At 46.0% G+C, this 17500-nt stretch overlaps 1 protein-coding gene across 1 annotated transcript in view; it reads left to right on the forward strand.

Annotated features, from left to right (window-relative positions):
• LOC123752479 (DE-cadherin-like) overlaps window positions 1-17500 on the forward strand; it is a gene marked incomplete at its 3' end in the record, with an annotated part of 60999 nt that overhangs the window by 22899 nt on the left and 20600 nt on the right. The window contains 9 exon segments of the mRNA XM_069316670.1: window positions 770-859; window positions 1833-1950; window positions 2980-3000; window positions 3002-3151; window positions 3959-4109; window positions 4524-4685; window positions 5407-5531; window positions 9326-9487; window positions 10042-10164. Coding sequence (XP_069172771.1) covers window positions 770-859; window positions 1833-1950; window positions 2980-3000; window positions 3002-3151; window positions 3959-4109; window positions 4524-4685; window positions 5407-5531; window positions 9326-9487; window positions 10042-10164 — 1102 coding nt within the window.

Consider the following 17500-nt stretch of genomic DNA (forward strand, 5'->3'; position numbering starts at 1 on the left):
AAGCCATTTGGCCCCTTGCCAGAAGTCCAGTCTGGGAATGCTATGGTAAATTATCTACGTCAAAGGGAAAACAGTAATTCTTTTTATCTTTTGTTGTTCTTCTGGATCTCAAGTTCCTCATTCATTAAGTTCTATCTTCTTGCCTTTCTTAGGGTCTATCCTCATCCCTTCTTTAGGTTTCAGCTCTATTGTTTTGGATCTATTCCAGAATATTTGCATAGGGTTTATCCCCCCTTCCTCATAGCCCAGAACCCTGTTCTCATATCCCAGCTCCTTGTCCTCATACCCCAGCTCCTTGTCCACATATCCCAGCTCCTTGTTCTCATGTCCCAGCTCCTTGTCCTCATATCCCAGCTCCTTGTCCTCATATCACAGTTCCTTGTCCACATATCACAGCTCCTTGTCCACATATCACAGCTCCTTGTCCTCATGTCCCAGCTCCATGTCCACATATCCCAGCTCCTTGTCCTCATATCCCAGCTCCATGTCCTCATATCCCAGCTCTTTATCCACATATCCCAGCTCCTTGTCCACATATCCCAGCTCCTTATCCTCATATCCCAGCTTCTTGTCATCACATGCCAAGGAATCTTCCTGTCCTCGTCGAGGCCACTAGAGTTACTGGCTTTCAGGTAAACACAGGTAAATCTCCCTTCCAACTGTAATATAACCAAAGGGATTCATAGTACTTTCTCCCAATATTTACATTACCCTGTCTTAGCCTTTCTCCTTATAATCACCCTATTTAACACCTTAACTACCCTACCAGGTCCAATCTGCCTGACAACCCAGATGTATATATCACTCTGCTTAACGGGAACACCAGAGATACCAACTCAGATGGCACCTTCGCTATCAGGTAAATTAATTAATTAAAGGATTTTTTCGTTTGGCAATAGAAAATATATGTAGTTTAGATTCATATAGAAACGCTGTTATTTCGTTTTTTGGGGTGTGTTTTTATTATGTGGACATTTTGGGCTGGTTATTTTTGCTGGCCCAAGTTCAGTTCCCCGATGATCAATGTGTATATTGTGATATTATCCACGTCATTGTGGATTGTAATATATGTATGCGACAATATATGATTGTCAACGAAATTAAGAGTACAGTTGTACCACAATCTTGATCTTCCAACACATGCTAACACACACACCATCACGTTCACACACACACACACACACACACACACACACACACACACACAACACACACACACACACACACACACACACACACACACACACACACACACACACACACACACACACACACACACACACACACACACACACACACACACACACACACACACACACACACACACACACACACACACACACACACACACACACACACACACACACACACACACACACACACAACACACTAACAAAACCAATAACTCTGTTCTTCCCTCCGACTGAGCAGACATTAGTGACATTAGTGGACAACGTTTGGGTACATAGCTTTCAAGTTCTTCTGTAGAAGCGACTCCTGTCTGTATCTGCGTCTGTCTGTTTCAATGTACCTTTGTCTACCTGTATTTCATCGACTCGGCGTTTCTGTCTATCTGCATGACTTCGTCGGTCTGTTTTGTGTCCCCTCTGTCAATCTGCCTGTTTCTATATACTCTGTAAGTCTATCTGTCTGTACCTCTGTCGGTTTGTCTATATTTCTGTTCCTCTGTGAGTCCCTAACAAGTCTCGGGTCCCTGTCTAAGTCCCATTCGTTGATGTGATCATCTGTCAATCTGTACGTCATCTCCCGATGTGCTAAGCCCTCTTCTCTGTCCATCTCCGTCTGCCTGTCCATGCTGGTCGACGACGCAGGCGCCTGCCGGAGGGACGGGGCGTTTGCGGGGACAGCAAGGGCGTCGCCGTCTTCGTGGCTACCAGGAACTTGGACTTCGAGTCCGTGCAGGCGTACAAACTCAACCTTCAGATTGTGGTAAGTTTCGAAGTGGTGAAGACTTCGCTAGGTAAGCTTCGAAGTGGTGAAGACTTCGCTAGGTAAGCTTCGAAGTGGTGAAAAATTCGCCAGGTAAGCTTCGAGCTGGTAAAGACTTCGCTAGGTAAGCTTCGACGTGGTGAAGACTTCGCTAGGTAAGCTTCGAAGTGGTGAAGACTTCGCCAGGTAAGTTTCGAACTGGTGAAGACTTCGCTAGGTAAGCTTCGACGTGGTGAAGACTTCGCTAGGTAAGCTTCGAAGTGGTGAAGACTTCGCCAGGTAAGTTTCGAACTGGTGAAGACTTCGCTAGGTAAGCTTCGAAGTGGTGAAGACTTCGCTAGTTGTTCTTATTTGGGGTTGAGGTTCTGTTCATAATGTCATGGCGGTTTCTACTGATAATTAGGGATTGTTAGGGCTCTTGGGGGGGGTGTGTGTATGTGTGTGTGTGTGTGTGTGTGTGTGTGTGTGTGTGTGTGTGTGTGTGTGTGTGTGTGTGTGTGTGTGTGTGTGTGTGTGTGTGTGTTTACTTAATCTAATCTAATATTAATTAATCTGATTAATCTACCCTGTCTACCTTTGCATATCCTAACCTTATGAACCTAACCTAGCCTAAACTAACCTAATTAATCCAAGGAACCCTAGCTCATTAAACTAGCCGACTCTAACCGTTCTCACCAGTTTTATCCTGACTAATCTAACCTAACAGGATCCTAACCTAACCTAACCTAACCTATCCAAACAAGCCACAATCAGTCTAAATTGGCTTTCCTAAGACAATGCTACGTTCCCTATTCCCTAGTAGCCTCCATCACTACCCTCTTCCTTCCTTCCCCTTTCTCTTCCATCACCCACCCTCTCTTTCTCTCCCTCATTCCTTCCTATTTCCCCCTCTCTTTCTTGGAGAAATGACAACCTTTCTTCGACTGAGAAACGACGATGTTTCTCCCATCTTCTTCTGTTTGGTTCGGTCATCATTCCTCTCCCTCTCTCTCAGTGCTCTCTCATCGTCTCCTCGTTCTCTCTCCCCAGAACGACAAGAACGCCCGCCAGGTGCAAGCAGGTCGTGGTAGACATTCTGGATGTGAACGACAACGCCCCTCTTCTTCAGCCCTTTGATGGAGCTGTCTTGGAGAACACAGACAGCACTCTTATCACCACTATTCAGGCTCTCGATAAGGACACCTCTCCACGATTCAGACAGGTCTGTCTGTCTGTCTGTCTGACTGGTTGGCTGTCTGTCTGTCTGTCTGGCTGGCTGAGTAACTGGCTGGCTAGCTGGCTGACTGGCTAGTTGGCTTTGTCACTCTGACATTCTGTCTATCTCTCTCAATATGTGCGTATCTGTCTAAGTGTCTCTAGCTGTATTTCTGTCCGTCTGTGTGCCTGTCTGTCTATCTCGATGATTTGCTTGTTGTTAAATTGTCTATCCACCTCCTGTTTACCGTCTATCTATTTTCATCCCACAAAATACGTACAATAGATTCAAGATTATATACATCATTGACATCTTCAGTAAACAGAAACTTTTCTCAGAAGGTAAAAGTTTTAAAGAACTTTCCATATGTTAAATCAGGATTTTAACATATAAGTAATCAGCGGAATCTGTTAATGTGAAGTTTATAATCAAATATTTAACACAGTGTTAACATTTTGCGCCTGTTGAAATAATTAACTCCTGCTAATGTTATTTAAAGCACTATTAAATATCCTAAAAAAACTAACAAATTCAACCTATGTATAAATTAACACCACCTTGAGAGCTTGAGGTTATCTTGAGAGCTTGAGGTTATCTTGAGAGCTTGAGGTTATCTTGAGATGATTTCGGGGCTTTAGTGTCCCTCTCGAAGAGTCCAGACTGTGGCGCAACGACTTGGGTTCTTACAAGGGTCGGCGTTCGAGCCCCAAGGGTCAATGAGTTAGCCTTTCAAGACTTAGTCATAACTCATCACTCTTAGTCTGTCTAATATCCCTTTCAAGGGCTATATAATCCCTCTCTCTCTCCTACCAGCTGATCTACTCCTTCGACGGCACAGCTTCCTCGGATGTGAAGACCAAATTTGCCCTCAAGACCAATGGGGAGTTGTGGACCACTCAGCCTCTGGACCGAGAGGAGAAAAAACAGTACCGAATTCCAATACAAGTCACTGACGGAGTCCCAGGTGGGTCATGGATCGAGTCCTAGTAGATAAGTCATGGACCAGGTGCTACTAGAAGACTCAGGGACAAATCCACAAGGGCCGTGACGAGGATTCGAACCTGCGTCCGGGAGCATCCCAGACACTGCCTTAATCGACTGAGCTACGACAGTGCTCAGTCGATTGGGACCCCTTGCTTGTAGTTAAGTCAGGAACCAGGTGCTACTAGGTGTCCCAAGAGAAATCTCTCAAACAATAATTCAAGATATATTTCCAAATCCATAATTTACCCAAACACATCCCTAGAACCTTATCAACCTCCACTTAAACAAACCCCCTAATCTACCCCTTAACAACCCCCTTTAACGACCCATTTCTCTGCCATATACCCCCCCCCCACACACACACCTCAACTGACCACCTGAACGCATTTGGCAGAGCATGAGAGGATGACTATCTACTGGATAACTGTACAGGACCTCAACGATGTGGCTCCGGTCCTAGACAACGCCCTGGGGGTGTATGAAGTCCAGCTGCCTGAGAATAGGGAGGTAGGAAAGCCGACGGGGATACGACTCTTGATCAATGATCCGGATATCGGTGAGTTTACGACGAAACTGTTTGTGCTACACAGGGAAAAAGGGAGAGAGGGGGGGGGTTGTTGTGGGGGGGGCTGTTGTTGTTATTGCTCTTGTTGGTCTTGTAGTGTTGTTGTTTTTTGTGGTAGTAGTTGCAGAATTAGTGGTAGTAGAAATAGCAGTAGTAGAAACAGCAGTAATTGAACTACTGCTAAGAACTACTTAGAACTTAGAATTGCTACTGAACTACTTAGAACTTAGAATTGCTACTGAACTACTACCTGAACTACTCCAAGAAATAGCAGTAGATATTGTACTAACAGGAGTAGTAGTAGAAGTAGAAACAGAAGTAGTATTAGCAGTAGTAACTCTGAATTCATATTTCCATAAATATAATCCCAATTATAAATTTTAATAATATACTAACCAATTATTTATCAAATACTAACCAAAGATTGATTAAATACAAGTTGATTTTTGCACAATATATATGTGCTTCAGCCTACAGTTTAGACCTATTGTCTTACGTATGACCCTCTAGTCCTGCGTGACAGTGAATACTAGCATTAACTTCAATTTAATAAGACTATCAAAATCCTCATATTAGGCAAAATTGTAATTAATTTTGTCAATAAAGATGTTAATAATAATAATGCACTTTCACACACCAATCAGAATAATGTATGCATGCAGTAGCAACTTGTTGAGAGAGGGAGCTAACTGGGGCTTGTTTGTGTCCACAGTGAATCACTTCACCTATCAGATCGTTGACGGTAATCAGGAAAGGAAGTTCCGGATTGATGCCTCTACAGGAGATGTGTTAGTTAACAAGGCACTTGACTATGATCATCCTGTGTTTGACAGAAATGTGAGTAGAGGGAGGGAGGGTGCGTGTGTGTGTGTGTGTGTGTGTGTGTGTGTGTGTGTGTGTGTGTGTGTGTGTGTGTGTGTGTGTGTGTGTGTGTGTGTGTGTGTGTGTGTGTGTGTAATTACCTAAGTGTAGTTACAGGATGAGAGCTACGCTCGTGGTGTCCCGTCTTCCCAGTACTCTTTGTCGTATAACGCTTTGAAACTGGTGTGTGTGTGTGTGTGTGTGTGTGTGTGTGTGTGTGTGTGTGTGTGTGTGTGTGTGTGTGTGTGTGTGTGTGTGTGTTTAAACTATTTGTCAATAGCCTGCAGAATCGAGCTATTAGCTCTTGGACCCCGCCTTTCTAACCAATCTATTTTTCCTCTATTATGTCTACTACGTATATTTATCTCTCTCTCTCACACACACACACACACACACACACACACACACACACACACACACACACACACACACACACACACACAGGAAGCAGCCCATAGCAGCTGTCTAACTCACAGGCACTGCTAGGTAAACAGATGCACCAGAATGAAAAGAAACTCTAACCTATTTGTTTCTACCTCGATCTGGAATCGAACCCGAAACCATAGAACTCCGACCACCAACCGCTATCCACTCAGCCGCGAGGCCTCCAAGCTGTTGTATGCACGCGCGTGTGTGTGTGCATACAAACACACACAATGAACATGAAACATGAACAAACACAATAATACATATCAGAGCAAAAAAATAAAAAAATAAACAAAAAAACGAAAACTTTTAAAGAAGTTGAAAGCGAACAGCAAACAAAAGCACCACAAATAAGCAACAACAGCAGACAAACACAACAAAAGCAACAAACACACCAATAAAACATTAATCTCCGCCAAGATTACTTATCAAGAAAAACAAGAAAATATTATATTAACATTCCAAACATTTCTGTAAATGTTATTAACATATTTTAACCTGTTAAATAGATGGTGACGATGTTACAATGATGGTGACGATGTTACAATGATGGTGACGATGTTGTAATCATAGTGACTATGCTGGGGGGAGGATTACAATGCTATTGATAATGATAAGAAATATAATTGCAATAAAAACGAAGATAAGGATGATTAAAATAATAATTCTGATGATTATAATGAAGAGATTGTGGATAACACTGATCCAGGTGAGGATGATGATGAATTAAAATAATAATTACTATATGGTAGGGGCCTCGTAGCCTGGTGGATAGCGCGCAGGACTCGTAATTCTGTGGCGCGGGTTCGATTCCCGCACGAGGCAGAAACAAATGGGCAAAGTTTCTTTCACCCTGAATGCCCCTGTTACCTAGCAGTAAATAGGTACCTGGGAGTTAGTCAGCTGTCACGGGCTGCTTCCTGGGGGTGGAGGCCTGGTCGAGGACCGGGCCGCGGGGACACTAAAAGCCCCGAAATCATCTCAAGATAACCTCAAGAATGGTGATTATCTACACTATCACCCACCATCACTAACTCAAGGTGATTGTGATATTCAAGGGGAAACAATTAGCAGCAAATCATCGAATCCAAGTGAATCAATTTGGATGATTAGATGTCCAATCACCGGAACTGATATATGTACATCTTGTACATAATATTATTTACATAATTTTTACATGATATTTACATAATTTTGGGTGATAAACTATTCCATATGTAAACAAAAAATATATAAAGTTTGGCATCGTATTTTATTTGATCGCAAAAACAATGCATATTTTAATTTTACTGAAATAAGATAACCAAATTCTTTGATAATTGTAAATGTCAATTATCAAAAAGTCGCCATTTTCTCGCTTTTGATTATCGAATAAATTCGTGATTAAAAAAAGTGTTTCAAATGATTTACAACTTTGTAAACATTGTCTTGATTTGTTTTTCAATATGTTTTATTCGTCTTTTAAAGTAATTCTCATTTTTACATATATAAGTTCCATTGATTAGCGTGTTAGACTCAGCTTTAAGTGTCTTGAAGCATCGCTGCATCGGACATCTTAATCCATTGCCCCTGTTACCCAGCAGTAAAATAGGTACCTGGGTGTTAGTCAGCTGTCACGGGCTGCTTCCTGGGGGTGGAGGCCTGGTCGAGGACCGGGCCGCGGGGACACTAAAAAGCTCTGAAATCATCTAAAGATAACCTCAAGATAGTTGATGTTCTCAAGCGACTTGAGAATGGTCCAGGACGGACCGAAACGTCGTCGTCCCTTCTCCTTCTAGGGTGTCGACTTGAGAATGGTCCAGGACGGACCGAAACGTCGTCGTCCCTTCACCTTCTAGGGTGTCGACTTGAGAATGGTCCAGGACGGACCGAAACGTCGTCGTCCCTTCTCCTTTTAGTGTGTGGTCTGGTCAACATCCATTGTTGATATCTGTTGATATCACTCAAGGAGAGAATGCGCCCTAAGGCCGACCTTTGATATATGCAACATATTTTCCTTGTCACTCTTTTTGATAAGGTGTTCCGGGTGTTTCTGTCCGGATAACCAACTTTTCCGGCCTTGTAATGGTTCGGTTGATGTGGTAATGCAATAATGACTCCAGGCCAGAGAAGTTTAGCTTATCTATTTTAAATGTCTGAAAGATACGTCACTCACTAAGCTGATCCCTAAGGGGGTCCACCTCCCTGAACTTCAGTGGTGAGTTGTCAGCCAGATTTAATCAATAAGTTGATCTTACGCCAACACTTCCTGCTTTCATCTCTCTCTCTCTCACTCACTTTCTCTCTCTCTCTCTCTCTCTCTCTCTCTCATCCTCCCTCTCTCTCTCTCTCTTTTCTTCCTATTATGTCTCATTTTACATGTTGTTTAAGATTCAGCTACTAGGAACAAAAAGTTGCAAGTAGCACGGGCTATGGTGAGCCCGTAGTGGACTTACCTGGCACAGGAGCGGGGCTGTAACTTAACTTTTGTTGTCTCTTTTTATATTTCTCTATTCTCTTTCTCTCGCATTTCATTTCATCTATCCCTCACACCCCCTACCCCATCTGTCCGGACACTAGCACCATCCCCCCCCCTCTCACCCCCTACCCCATCTGTCCGGACACTAGCACCATCCCCCCTCACACCCCCTACCCATCTGTCCGGACACTAACACCATCCCCCCCTCTCTCACCCCCTGCCCATCTGTCCGGACACTAGCACCATCCCCCCCCTCTCTCACCCCCTACCCCATCTGTCCGGACACTAGCACCATCCCCCCCTCTCACCCCCTACCCCATCTGTCCGGACACTAGCACCATCCCCCCCTCTCACCCCCTACCCCATCTGTCCGGACACTAGCACCATCCCCCCTCACACCCCCTACCCATCTGTCCGGACACTAGCACCATCCCCCTTTCACTTCCTGCCCATCTGTCCGGACACTAGCACCATCCCCCCCCTCTCTCACCCCCTACCCCATCTGTCCGGACACTAGCACCATCCCCCCTCACACCCCCTACCCATCTGTCCGGACACTAACACCATCCCCCCCTCTCTCACCCCCTGCCCATCTGTCCGGACACTAGCACCATCCCCCCCTCTCTCACCCTCTACCCCATCTGTCCGGACACTAGCACCATCCCCGCCTCTCTCACCCCCTACCCATCTGTCCGGACACTAGCACCATCCCCCTCTTTCTCACCCCCTACCCCATCTGTCCGGACACTAGCACCATCCCCCCTCACACCCCCTACCCCCATCTGTCCGGACACTAGCACCATCCCCCCTCACACCCCCTACCCCCATCTGTCCGGACACTAACACCATCCCCCCTCTCTCACTCCCTACCCATCTGTTCGGACAGTTCACTATGCGTGTTCGGGTGAGCGACGGGAACAACGCCCCAGCGGAAGCAGACATTATAATCGCCGTGGCCAACGTCAACGACCTTCAGCCGGTGTTCGAACAAGCCAATTACACCTTCACCGTCACAGAGAACACTGACTGTTCCGTCGTGCTCGGCAAGGTGAGAGGGGGAGAGGAAAAGGAAAGGGATGTGTGAGGGTAAAGAGGGAAAGGGGAAAATATGGCGGTAAATAGACAGGAAAAGGTGAAACATGAGGGTAAACAGAGACACTAGAGGAAGGGGAAATGAAAATTATGAAAGTAAATAGACAGGAGAGGTGGAATAGAATGGGTAAACAAACGGGAAAGGAAAAATATGAAGGTAGATAGACAGGAAAGGTGGAATAGGAAGGTAAACAAAAAGATAAATAGATAAAATTTGGATGAATGAAAATTACAAATGGTTCACTGAAGTATTGAAGAGGAGACAATGAATGAAAGAATAGGAACGGATGAAAATAGGAGAATGGGCAAAATGGAGTGAAAAATAAAGGGAATAAGAGTAAAGTTGACTTAGACGTGACAGTAAAGTTAACGTGGAAATGTAAGTAAAGTTGAATTACGACCAGAACTCCACACAGCAATTTCAATGAGTAGTTCTCGTCTAACAACCTTACAATAACTACCCAACGATAACTACCCATACAAACTCATCTTGCCCATCTACCCACTCAGGTAACAGCTCTGGATCCTGATCTCCCATCCTCGGCCAATCAGAACATCCTTTACTACCTGTCCCCTGCAGAACTCAGGAACTTCTCTATTGGGGACCGATCAGGCCAGCTCACGATGAAGGGGGTGAGTTACTTATGCTACTGTTCCTGGGGGTTACTTATGCTCCTGGGGTTACTTATAATATTGTTACGGATATCATTCTAGTGACTTACAATTTCACTGTTTTCATAGGCTGCTGATTTTAATTATATTTTTCTTCTCACTGCTACTGTTACTGCTACTTTTGCCGTTACTACTACAGTACCCTGCTCCTGTTTTCTCAATAGGTTCTCTCTCTCTCTCTTTCCTCTGTTCCTTTGCCTCCTACTTCTCCAATCTCTGTCACTGCTTCTGATCATTTTAATACTCTTGCTACAAATGATATTGCTACTTTGCTCCTGTCTATAAGCCTGCTACCGTTAGTGTTCCTGATACTGTCACTGTAATGCTGCTGCTGTCAATGCTACAGTGGTTTCTCTGTCACTGCTGTAGTTATGCTTGTAGATGTTAGTCACTGCTGCTATAACTACTGATATTACTACTGTTTCATCAGTGCTATTTTTGCTGCTCCTACAGTGCTTAATGCTGCCAATGTTACTGCTACTGATGCTGTTATTACTGATGCTGCTGCTGCTGCTGCTAGCATTGATACTAGGGGCTAATGCTATTTCTGCTAGTTACATTTGAAACTGTGTATGGAGTCTGGCTCCATCACAGTGTGTGTGTGTGTGTGTGTGTGTGTGTGTGTGTGTGTGTGTGTGTGTGTGTGTGTGTGTGTGTGTGTGTGTGTGTGTGTGTGTGTGTGTGTGAGGTGCTAGTCAGTGGCTTCCTTTCCCATGCAATTGCGGGCCAGTTTAACCTAACATTGCTTTTCAACTGAAGTATTAATAGTTTATCTCCTAACTGTCTATAGAAAGAACTGTCCACATATTATTAAACAAAAGGAAAGAAGGTTCCACCTACTCATGTAAGTATCCTAGCCTACACCACACACACACACACACACACACACACACACACACACACACACACACATATACACACACACACACACATATAAATATACACATATACACACAAACTATCTAGGTATCATATACCAGAACGCAAGAAAATAAAAGTTTTAGGCCATTGAAGTTCATAGAGACATAGCCGGCTGTGAAAGCATTTACCTGAAAAATATCATGCATAGAGAAACACAGAAAGATATAACAATGCCTGAGTTGAGGCAGAGAGATGGGGGAGAGAGGGGGAACAGGAGAGGAAGGTGGAGAACAAAAACACTATGCAACAAGGGTAAATAACTACCCCCAGCAGACACAGGAGCAGTGGTCAGAGGAGCAGCAGACACAGGAACAGTGGTCAGAGGAGCAACAGACACAGGAGCAGTGGTCAGAGGAGCAACAGACACAGGAGCAGTGGTCAGAGGAGCAGCAGACACAGGAACAGTTGTCTCAGGACCAGCAGACACAGGAACAGTGGTCAGAGGAGCAGCAGACACAGGAGCAGTGGTCAGAGGAGCAGCAGACACAGGAACAGTGGTCAGAGGAGCAACAGACACAGGAGCAGTGGTCAGAGGAGCAGCAGACACAGGAACAGTGGTCAGAGGAGCAACAGACACAGGAACAGTGGTCAGAGGAGCAACAGACACAGGAACAGTGGTCAGAGGAGCAACAGACACAGGAGCAGTGGTCAGAGGAGCAGCAGACACAGGAGCAGTGGTCAGAGGAGCAGCAGACACAGGAGCAGTGGTCAGAGGAGCAGCAGACACAGGAGCAGTGGTCAGAGGAGCAGCAGACACAGGAGCAGTGGTCAGAGGAGCAGCAGACACAGGAGCAGTGGTCAGAGGAGCAGCAGACACAGGAGCAGTTGTCTCAGGACAAGCAGACACAGGAGCAGTGGTCAGAGGAGCAGCAGACACAGGAACAGTTGTCTCAGGACCAGCAGACACAGGAGCAGTGGTCAGAGGAGCAGCAGACACAGGAGCAGTGGTCAGAGGAGCAGCAGACACAGGAGCAGTGGTCTCAGGACAAGCAGACACAGGAGCAGTGGTCAGAGGAGCAGTAGACACAGGAACAGTTGTCTCAGGACCAGCAGACACAGGAGCAGTGGTCAGAGGAGCAGCAGACACAGGAACAGTTGTCACAGGACCAGCAGACACAGGAGCAGTGGTCAGAGGAGCAGCAGACACAGGAGCAGTGGTCAGAGGAGCAGCAGACACAGGAGCAGTGGTCTCAGGACAAGCAGACACAGGAGCAGTGGTCAGAGGAGCAGCAGACACAGGAGCAGTGGTCAGAGGAGCAGCAGACACAGGAACAGTTGTCACAGGACCAGCAGACACAGGAGCAGTGGTCAGAGGAGCAGCAGACACAGGAACAGTTGTCTCAGGACCAGCAGACACAGGAGCAGTGGTCAGAGGAGCAGTAGACACAGGAACAGTTGTCTCAGGACCAGCAGACACAGGAGCAGTGGTCAGAGGAGCAGCAGACACAGGAACAGTTGTCACAGGACCAGCAGACACAGGAGCAGTGGTCAGAGGAGCAGCAGACACAGGAACAGTTGTCACAGGACCAGCAGACACAGGAGCAGTGGTCAGAGGAGCAGCAGACACAGGAACAGTTGTCTCAGGACCAGCAGACACAGGAGCAGTGGTCAGAGGAGCAGCAGACACAGGAACAGTTGTCTCAGGACAAGCAGACACAGGAGCAGTGGTCAGAGGAGCAGCAGACACAGGAACAGTTGTCTCAGGACCAGCAGACACAGGAGCAGTGGTTACAGGAGCAGCAGACACAGGAACAGTTGTCACAGGACCAGCAGACACAGGAGCAGTGGTCAGAGAAGCAGCAGACACAGGAACAGTTGTCACAGGACCAGCAGACACAGGAGCAGTGTTCACAGTGAAACGATAGATTGTTTCAAGCGTTGAAATCTAACACCAGAAGGGTGTTAGATTTGACTCTCTAACACATTCATTCTGACTTTCTAACAAATTCTCTCTAACACACGCACACACCCCCAGGAAGCAGCCCGTAGCAGCTGTCTAACTCTAAGGATTAGAATGATTACGTCAACAACAACGACAAATCAGTCGATTAAGGCTGCGTCTGGGATGATCTAAGACGTAGATTCGAATCCTCGTCACGGCCCTTGTGGATTAGTTCATTTGATGCATCACCCAATTGTGATTTCTGTACCAACGTTCAGATAGCCTTCAGAAACTAGGATAAACCATCCATCAAGACGCAATATATATATATATATATATATATAACGTCTGTGAGACCAAGGGTTAAGTATGCAGCCACGGCATGAAAAGCACAAGCCAAAAGTAAAGAGATATGCAACAAAGCCAGTTCCTGAGCTGAAGAGATTGAGCACCTGGGAAGTTTAATAAAACTTGACCTCAGACATAGGAGACGATGAGTCACAATAACGTGGCTAAAGTAAGTTGACCAGACCACACACTAGAAGGTGAAGGGACGACGACGTTTCGGTCCGTCCTGGACCATTCTCAAGTCGATTGACTTAAGAAGGAATCGACTTGGGAATGGTCCAGGATGGACCGAAACGTCGTCGTCCCTTCACCTTCTAGTGTGTGGTCTGGTCAACATACTAGAGGAGAGAAGGAATAGAGAGTGTTATACTCTCTATAATAGTATACTCTCTGTATAATAGTATACACAGAATACCTGTATATATACTATTCTAAGGGAGATTGATAAAGTGGACAAAAAAGCAATGTTCAAAGTCAGAATTCCCAGAATAATGTTATAAATTGATCCAGAAATGTGCCAGAGATGAAAAAATAAATATGGAAAGCAACAAACAGGTTCGAATCCTCTTCATGGCTCTTGTGGATTAGTTCATCGAAGGCAACATTTCTAGATACAAATGGAATGAGTTAATCGAGGAATTGGTTGAGACAAACTCAAAACAAATTCGTTAATACAAGAACTTGGAGAGAATATAGGCTCCAAATGTCGAGCTTTGGAGTTGACGCTCGACCCGTGTAAACACACACACATACACACACACACACACACACACACACACACACACACACACACACACACACACACACACACACACACACACACACACACACACACACATGCCAACCCCAGTCTCTACTCCCCAAACCTATCAAGTTCAGAAATCGTCTCTCTAATGCATTTAAGGGGATAAAACGTTATCCAGTGGCATAACTGCACTACCCAGAGGACCTTCCCCCCTCTATACATCTCAAACACACACACACACACACACACACACACACACACACACACACACACACACACACACACACACACCACGAGCGTAGCTCTCATCCTGTAACTACACTTAGGTAACCGCACTTAGGTAACTACACTTAGGTAACCGCACTTAGGTAATTACACACACAAACAAACTAGAACACAAAACAATCAATTCAAAATTAATCAACTTATTGAATAAACTGAAGAAAAATAAAGGAAGAATCATTCCTCCTGAGACAAAGGGACCAAAACTATCATTCGCACATGATTTGATGAGCAGTGTCTGGGATGCTCCCGGACGCAGGTTCGAATCCTCGTCACGGCCCTTGTGGATTTGTTCATTTGATGAGCAGTCTTCGAAGCGAAACTATCATATATATTAACTATAATATTATAGTTAACTATAATAATATAGTCACATACTGTCTCTGAAATCATGTGAAAGATCTGTGGGAGGAATTTCACTGGACAATATATAATATCAGAACTCGAAACCATGTGTATATATTATATATATATATATATATATATATATATATATATATATATATATATATATATATATATATATATATATATATATATATATACACACCAACCCTGGCTTGGGGTTGGTGTGTCTATCAGTCTGTGTGTCTATCAGTCTGTGTGTCTATCTCCACGTGTCTGTCAGCCAATAAAGAGAATGGACGACTTTGAATTGCATGTTCCACTAACAGCGAGCGAGATGAAGTAAACAAATAATTAGATTTTACTTGCAATTACATCAAGAATCATAGGAACGTTGACGTTGTCTAACTGGCTTGGCTTGGGGTTGGTTATCTAGGTGGCCTGGCTTGGGGTTGGTTATCTAGGTGGCCTGGCTTGGGGTTGGTTATCTAGGTGGCCTGGCTTGGGGTTGGTTATCTAGGTGGCCTGGCTTGGGGTTGGTCATCTAGGTGGCCTGGCTTGGGGTTGGTTATCTAGGTGGCCTGGCTTGGGGTTGGTTATCTAGGTGGCCTGGCTTGGGGTTGGTTATCTAGGTGGCCTGGCTTGGGGTTGGTTATCTAGGTGGCCTGGCTTGGGGTTGGTTATCTAGGTGGCCTGGCTTGGGGTTGGTTATCTAGGTGGCCTGGCTTGGGGTTGGTCATCTAGGTGGCCTGGCTTGGGGTTGGTTATCTAGGTGGCCTGGCTTGGGGTTGGTTATCTAGCTGGCCTGGCTTGGGGTTGGTTATCTAGGTGGCCTGGCTTGGGGTTGGTTATCTAGGTGGCCTGGCTTGGGGTTGGTTATCTAGGTGGCCTGGCTTGGGGTTGGTTATCTAGGTGGCCTGGCTTGGGGTTGGTTATCTAGGTGGCCTGGCTTGGGGTTGGTTATCTAGCTGGCCTGGCTTGGGGTTGGTTATCTAGGTGGCCTGGCTTGGGGTTGGTTATCTAGCTGGCCTGGCTTGGGGTTGGTTATCTAGGTGGCCTGGCTTGGGGTTGGTTATCTAGGTGGCCTGGCTTGGGGTTGGTTATCTAGGTGGCCTGGCTTGGGGTTGGTTATCTAGGTGGCCTGGCTTGGGGTTGGTTATCTAGGTGGCCTGGCTTGGGGTTGGTTATCTAGGTGGCCTGGCTTGGGGTTGGTTATCTAGCTGGCTTGGCTTGGGGTTGGTTATCTAGGTGGCCTGGCTTGGGGTTGGTTATCAAGCTGGCATAGCTTGGGGTTGGTTATCTAGGTGGCCTGGCTTGGGGTTGGTTATCTAGGTGGCCTGGCTTGAGGTTGGTTATCTAGCTGGCCTGGCTTCGGGTTGGTTATCTAGCTGGCCTAGTTTGGGGTTGGTTATCAAGCTGGCATAGCTTGGGGTTGGTTATCTAGGTGGCCTGGCTTGGGGTTTGTTATCTAGGTGGCCTGGCTTGGGGTTGGTTATCTAGGTGGCCTGGCTTGAGGTTGGTTATCTAGCTGGCCTGGCTTGGGGTTGGTTATCTAGCTGGCCTGGCTTGGGGTTGGTTATCTAGCTGGCATAGCTTGGGGTTGGTTATCTAGGTGGCCTGGCTTGGGGTTGGTTATCTAGGTGGCCTGGCTTGGGGTTGGTTATCTAGCTGGCCTGGCTTGGGGTTGGTTATCTAGGTGGCATGGCTTAAGGTTGGTTATCTAGCTGGCCTGGCTTGGGGTTGGTTATCTAGCTTCCCTGGCTTGGGGTTGGTTATCCAGCTGGCCTGGCTTGGGGTTGGTTATCTAGGTGGCCTGGCTTGGGGTTGGTTATATAGGTGGCCTGGCTTGGGGTTGGTTATCCAGCTGGCCTGGCTTGGGGTTGGTTATATAGGTGGCCTGGCTTGGGGTTGGTTATCCAGCTGGCCTGGCTTTTGGTTGGTTATATAGGTGGCCTGGCTTGGGGTTGGTTATCCAGCTGGCCTGGCTTGGGGTTGGTTATCTAGCTGGCATGGCTTGGGGTTGGTTATCCAGCTGGCATGACTTGGGGTTGGTTATCAAGCTGGCATAGCTTGGGGTTGGTTATCCAGCTGGCATGACTTGGGGTTGGTTATCAAGCTGGCATAGCTTGGGGTTGGTTATCCAGCTGGCATGACTTGGGGTTGGTTATCAAGCTGGCATAGCTTGGGGTTGGTTATCTAGCTGGCATGGCTTGGGGTTGGTTATCTAGCTGGCATAGCTTGGGGTTGGTTATCTAGCTGGCCTGGCTTGGGGTTGGTTATCTAGCTGGCATGGCTTGGGGTTGGTTATCTAGCTGGCATGGCTTGGGGTTGGTTTTCTAGCAGTGGAATGGGTGATGATCTTTTCAGAACCAAAAGAAACCTTGTTCTTCATTCATTCCTAGTTTTTCCTCGTTTCATTCTGCATTTCCGCATTCCCACTGCCTTCCCTTCCTCTTCCTCTGAGTTCACTTTACGTTTTCCATCTCCTTATTCTCCTCCTCTTCCTTCTCTTCCTTCTCTTCCTTCTCTTCCTTCTATTGCCTTGCAATCAACTCTCCCCCGAGTGAAGGAGGTCTCTGGCTTGAAGAGCTCTCAACACTCTGGCTTTGATGCTTCGTTAACTCCTATTCGCTTAACTGATTTGTCGCATTCACTAATTCACTCACTAATTCATTTCCTTTTTTTCCCCACTCAAGGGATACTTACTCGTTGACTCACTGAGCTGTCTAGTTCATGACGTCATTCTTACTCGTGTATACATTCACTTCTTTACT

Source organism: Procambarus clarkii, chromosome 84, assembly GCF_040958095.1.
Source record: "Procambarus clarkii isolate CNS0578487 chromosome 84, FALCON_Pclarkii_2.0, whole genome shotgun sequence".
NCBI lineage: Eukaryota > Metazoa > Arthropoda > Malacostraca > Decapoda > Cambaridae > Procambarus > Procambarus clarkii.